We start from the raw sequence: 6,009 nt of genomic DNA on the forward strand, positions 1-6,009 counted from the left end.
TCTTTCTTTTAGATTTCTGTTTTATTAGAGAGAACATAGATATTTTAATATTTAACATTTATACGATATATACACACATATTGCTGCTATAACTTTGAATGTTTGAGCCAAAAAACCTTGAGCCTTACACCAAGTGCTCCAGATGACAGAGACTGGTAATACAGCCACCCAGCAGCAGATGGTAGTAACAGGCTTTTTAGTTCTATTTTTAAATCTCTTAAAACAAATCAGGCAAAAGGAGGTAAAAAGAACCATTTAACATAGGCCTTCCCTTTTTTAATTGTTGAAGAAGATTTATTTTTTCAAAGATACTAAATTATCTTCTGTCCATGAATAAGAGGGATTGTTCTATCTGAACTGACATTAGCGAGATCATATGAAACCAACATTTATAAGCATAAAATACCATTTAGAATTAATGTCTAACATTTTGGGCTCATGGACTACAGAACATTCTCATCTGATTTCTCTTAATACTGATATTCTTGAAATAGTTCTGTAAATATTGCCACACTATGCAGAACTGCCCACATTTCAGCTGGTCAAAGTCAGGTCTACTTCAGGTAACTGAGGAAGTGACACATAAAAACTTTAGACCGTAACACAGTTGTGTGTCATACTCAAAAAAGTCACACAGAGAAATTAAGAAATCCTTGCAAGTTATGTCTTGTTCTGTACTCTCTTTCTTTTAATACATTTGCATGACTGCTGATATCAAGCAATCACACCCTGCATTGTTTAACCGACTGCAGGAAATCATCCATAATCAAAAGCACTAACTGTGAAAACAATAATCCTACAGTATGTCTAAAGTCAATCCAATACTCAAAATGTTTAACACAACACCTAACATTGTAAATATAATATTGTCCTGTTTATGTTTAACTGCATATTTTACTGCAATCTGTAATCGCACTAACCATTTGGATTTTGCAAAACACCTGGTTAAATGAAAATCAAGCACTTTCCTTGGTTCTAAATTATAGGGGTAAATGAATTCTCACTGACTATCACAGACCATTGCCATTAACGGTGTAAACAGAATGTGATTCGATTAGTGTATTTTGCATCATTGATGGCCAGCTGTAGCTACATTGTGGTTAATGGACCAATAGATGCTTGACGTTTCCACTCTTGAGATACCGACTAAAGTGTTTAGAATAGACTTCACCAAAACAAATGGAATAGAAGACCTTATTAAAAGGAAAAACTATATTATTTTGAACATGCTGAGAGCGTGTTCATGAGTATGCTTTTTCTGGATTTTGAACTAATCTGAAACATATAAATTTATCTTAAACAAAAAATAAAAATAAAAAATTCACTATGCAATAAATATTTTCTAGATATATATAGCCTTCTAAAACTATACGCAAGTTTTTAAAATGACCTTATCACTTTCATGAAATATGGTTCAAGTATTTTCTGTGTTTTGTGAAGATCATAAATGCATTAAACATTTTGTAAAATGTTGCAATAGGGATCTTGCTAATGTAGGTCACATTACTCAATAGGCTGCTGTCATTGCAACATATGGCATTTTGACCGTCTATTCATTGTAACACGACTAGAGCATGACAGCTTCATAAATGTTTAACACGCACAAATGACAGCTTGCAATTGGCAAGAATACTCTGCGGCAATGACTTGATCTTGCAGTTATGAACAGTGTTCCTACTCATTTTGACCAATGATCTTTCATGCTTTCATGCAGATATTCATGATTATGTTTTAATCAATTCAAAGTGATTGAACTCACATAGCAATTACTAGCACAATTAGAAAGTGTTGAAATCACTAGGCTATAAATAAATAAACAGCCAGAACACCCAGCTGGTCAAAGTCAGGTCTACTTCAGGTAACAACACAAGAACCAGTTTAGTTGTTGTGCCACAAGTATCCTAAGTTTAGACCACATGTGACTCAAACTACAGCAACAACTTCGTTAAAACTGAATAGTTAAAATTTTTAAAGTGACACACTCACAAGTTTCTGTATTATTAATAACGAGAAATAAATGCAGAAAATAAATTACTCTCAACACGTCACAGATTCGTCAGTGGTCTACAGGCAATCTAATTTAGTTGGACGCTTTTCTCCCGCCTCTCTCTCTCTGCTCACTGCTGTGCCGACTCCGATCTGCATGCACGCGCGCCCCGAATGATTCTTTCCTGTGTACTGATTGCTCGAGCGCTTCGCTCTCGTGCTCTCCCATTGGCTGTCAGTATGGCATCGTGTGAACCAATGCGCTCAGAGGCTTGGTGTACTGGCTGAAAGCTCTTGACTTTTGCAGTACAGCTGGAGCGCGAAGGGGGCGTGCTGCAGCAATCGACGGTTCGTCAGGGGTTTTGTAGTCATGGTGGTCGACACGTTTTTAAATGAAGTTTAAAATCACGTAGGGGAAAACTGTACTTGATCAGACTATACCAGAGCAAACTGTGTCTGCCGTTTTGGAAACAAACATCGGGTTTCAATGAATTGCACTAGGTAAGAATTCAGAGTGCGTCACAGTGTATCGAGGGGGTTTGTCACTGCTCACTGTGCTGGAAGTAAGATGATCTCTAAATATGACTAATGATTTAGATTAATTGTAATATATATATATATATATATATATATATATATATATATATATATATATATAATTTAAACATTGACAATGGCAAGCTGTTTCACCTGTTTTTTCTTCTGAATTTTTAACAACTGGTAATTAGTTAAACACATAATTTTGTTCATTTATTTATTTACCAATTAATTATTTATGGTCTGTGGTTTAGATCAGCTATAATACATATTGAAGTTCTACTAGTAAGAGTTCTAGTAAATGGAACTGGTACTAATTCTGTTGTTACTTGTCTGTTATAGCTTTAAAATTATTTTGTATCTTTATATATTTTTTATTTTTATGTTTTACTTGTCATACTGTATGTAATTACTAGCCAGTTATTACATATATACAGCCTGCTTAATTTATAGGTTAAAACTTAGTAGTAATACAATTTTTTTTTTTAAATAAAATAAAAATTCTAGTAACAACTGAAATGTGTCTAATGAGTCTAATAAGGTGAATGTTGTTCTAAAAAGACTGGAATAGATATTTTATAATTTGTTGCTTTTAGATTTATCCCAATATAATATGGAAGTATAAATATTATTAATAAAAACTGATAATTATAATTTGAAAAGATTAAACCATCAGCTCTGGCACTATAATAATTGTACTGTAAAATAGATCTAACTGGCTGCAACTATAGTTTTGTTAACCAGCTTAATCTCTGAATTCTGAAGAAAGTCTTTTGCATCACCTGCATAATTGGTCACTGTAGTATTCTTCATTATTGCCTTCATGACAGGGTTCTGCAGATACTAAACCCCAGGCCAATGCCAAGTCCAATTATGCCTGTGGATGTGGCAATGAGAATTTGTCTGGCACACTCGCCGCCTCTTCGCAGTTTCCTCAGTTCATATAAGGACTGCAAGTCCAGGAGCCTAGTCAACCAATACAAACCTCTGAGATCCTGCATCAGCTCCAAGACAGATGTGAACACTGATAACCTAGAATGGAAGAGTCCTGAGACCAAAGCTAAAAAGAAAGTGGTTTTTGCTGACTCCAAAGGCATGTCTCTGACAGCAGTCCATGTGTTCAAAGAATTTGAAGAAGACCCCATGTTAGACCTGCAGTTTGAATTATCAGACCTGGATGATGCCATTGTGGGCCTGAAAGCAGAGAACGAGAAAAATTTGATCTTGGATTTCCCTCAGCCTGCTGCAGACTATTTGGACTTCCGGAACCATCTAAAGAAGAACCTGGTATGCTTGGAAAACTGCATAATTCAAGAGAGATTACTCACTGGCACAGTCAAAGTAAGCAATATAAGCTTTGAGAAAATGGTCCATGTGCGAATAACATTTGAGTCATGGAAAAGCTATGTTGACATTCCTTGTACATACATGAATAATGTTTATGGATGTGAGGACGTTGACACCTTTTCGTTTTCCATTGACCTTCCAAGTTATGTGCCCCTACACGAGCAGGTGGAGTTCTGCATATCCTACAAAACTCACAATACCACATACTGGGACAATAATGATGGAAAAAATTACAAGCTGGTACATGCAGAGAACAATTCCAGCCAGAACAGTGTTATCCAAAAGATGACAACAGATTTCAAGAATCAAGGCAAACGGCCAGAGATGGAATTTGATGAATTCGGGAGCCCAAGAACATCTACTGGATTCTTCCCTGAGTGGCAGAGTTGGGGTCATATTGAGAACAACACCCCTTACTGGTGACTGGTCAAGACCCCCGATAAACTTGAAGTAAATGCTGTAACAAGGACAAATGCAAATAGTTTCAGAATTGAATTGGCATTTTGGCCATGTGTATCTTTGATACTATCCAAATGAATTCAGTGTTGGTGTATGTTTTTGAGATACACATTCAGCTTAATGCGAGATGTCGGGGCTCTAAAATTATGCAAAGTTGAGACCAACCATGTTAACCATAATGGCAGTTACTCATAATGAAAAATGTTGGTTTATGTTAGTTTCTAATTTTTTGCACACTACATACACTATTTTGTAGATCTGACATGGGATAAACGAAAATTTTCTTAACATAGATGCCTTCCTTTGTGTTATTTTGTGAAAATGTTTTACACAATGGCATTGTTTTGGACTTGTCCTTGTATGAAGTGAACAACTAGCATTTGCTCTGAAATAGATTCTTCAGTGTACTTATTTTGTTACCTTGAAGGGTAATAATTTTGTTACTCCATCTAAAGTCACTGCATTTTGAGAATCCTACTTCTGATATGTGACTGGATGTTAATATGCAATAATTTAAGTCATGTTTAAATAGATAATTTACCCAAAAATGAAAGCTCTGTTAAGCCTTGGAAACATGTTATTTCATTGAATGGACAAAATAGTTGTTCAAATGATCTTCTCTTCAGTGTTCCAATGAAGAAAAAAAAGTTGTACAGGTTTAAAACCGCATGAGGGTGAGTAAACGATGACAAAATTTTCAATTTGGGGTGAATTTTCGCTTTTAGAACAGGTAGACCTGCACTGCATAAAATGTGTGTAGTTTTCAGATTATGGAATAATCTGGTACAATATAAGATTGCTTCATATTGAAGTTTTGCATCTCATTTGATAGTACCAGTTTATCTGTCACTTTATAGTGAATACACTAAGCGTGACACATTATAAGGAAGTCCATGAGAGATAATAATGCCCATTAAGTGCTAAATCCCAGCTGTTGCGCTTCTGATTTTTCCCCCGTCTGTTCTACCTTTTTAAAGCTGCACTTTCCTACAACAATATCTTTCCTACAACATTTTTGCTGCTATGGTATTGTGTGTGGTCTTGTGTGTTATAATGTGATTTATGACCCGTAGTGTGTGGAAGCTCTCTAGTGTTATTTGGAGGATAGAAGATGGGGAATTTGGATGTAACCAAGAAGGTAGTAGTAAGTCAGGAAGCGTTGCTAAGGTGAGGAATAATATTGAATTGAGACTGTTTTTCCCTTTCCGCTCCAATAGTAAAACGGGTTGAGGCCTTAAACAAAGGTGATTGTGGACTGTGATGAATGGCGAGCTGCTGTAATTGCGGAGAGGGATCATGTAGGTTGAATGTAAAAAGGGGCCTACACAAGCCACAGTGTATGCCTACATATTTTTCTACTGCAAAGAAGATGTTTGTTTGAAAGTATGTTGTACTATACTGTGTTCCTGTTAGAAATAAAACCTAATATTTCTCTGTTTTATTATGAACATGTCATGTTTTACTTCCACTGCTTCACATTATTTGAAAATGAAATCTTCCCTACGATTTACTCACCTCCAGACATCCTAGATCTACAGTAATGTAGGACATTTCAAACGAATACAATCTGAGTTGTTTAAAAATGTCCTGGCTCTTACAAGTTTTATAATGACAGTAAATATGTAGTAATATTCAATACTACAACAGTAGGTTCATAAAGGCCTCCTGAAGCGAATCGAT

The 6,009-nt window shown here is 35.6% G+C and overlaps 1 protein-coding gene across 2 annotated transcripts; it reads left to right on the plus strand.

Moving 5' to 3' along the window:
• Positions 1-2,272: 2,272 nt before the first annotated feature.
• On the plus strand, positions 2,273-5,770 carry ppp1r3cb (protein phosphatase 1, regulatory subunit 3Cb). 2 transcript variants are annotated; one of them, XM_052612271.1, is made up of 3 exons: positions 2,273-2,487; positions 3,354-3,864; positions 4,036-5,770. In XM_052612271.1, the coding sequence occupies exons 1-3, from the start codon at positions 2,474-2,476 to the stop codon at positions 4,291-4,293; spliced, it is 783 nt and encodes a 260-aa protein (XP_052468231.1). In that variant the 5' UTR covers positions 2,273-2,473; the 3' UTR covers positions 4,294-5,770. The 2 variants fall into 2 exon arrangements, with proteins under 2 accessions (XP_052468231.1, XP_052468230.1); XM_052612270.1 differs by having other exon boundaries at positions 2,274-2,487; positions 3,354-5,770.
• Positions 5,771-6,009: the final 239 nt, after the last annotated feature.

Source organism: Carassius gibelio, chromosome A12 (assembly GCF_023724105.1).
Source record: "Carassius gibelio isolate Cgi1373 ecotype wild population from Czech Republic chromosome A12, carGib1.2-hapl.c, whole genome shotgun sequence".
Classification (NCBI taxonomy): Eukaryota; Metazoa; Chordata; class Actinopteri; order Cypriniformes; family Cyprinidae; genus Carassius; species Carassius gibelio.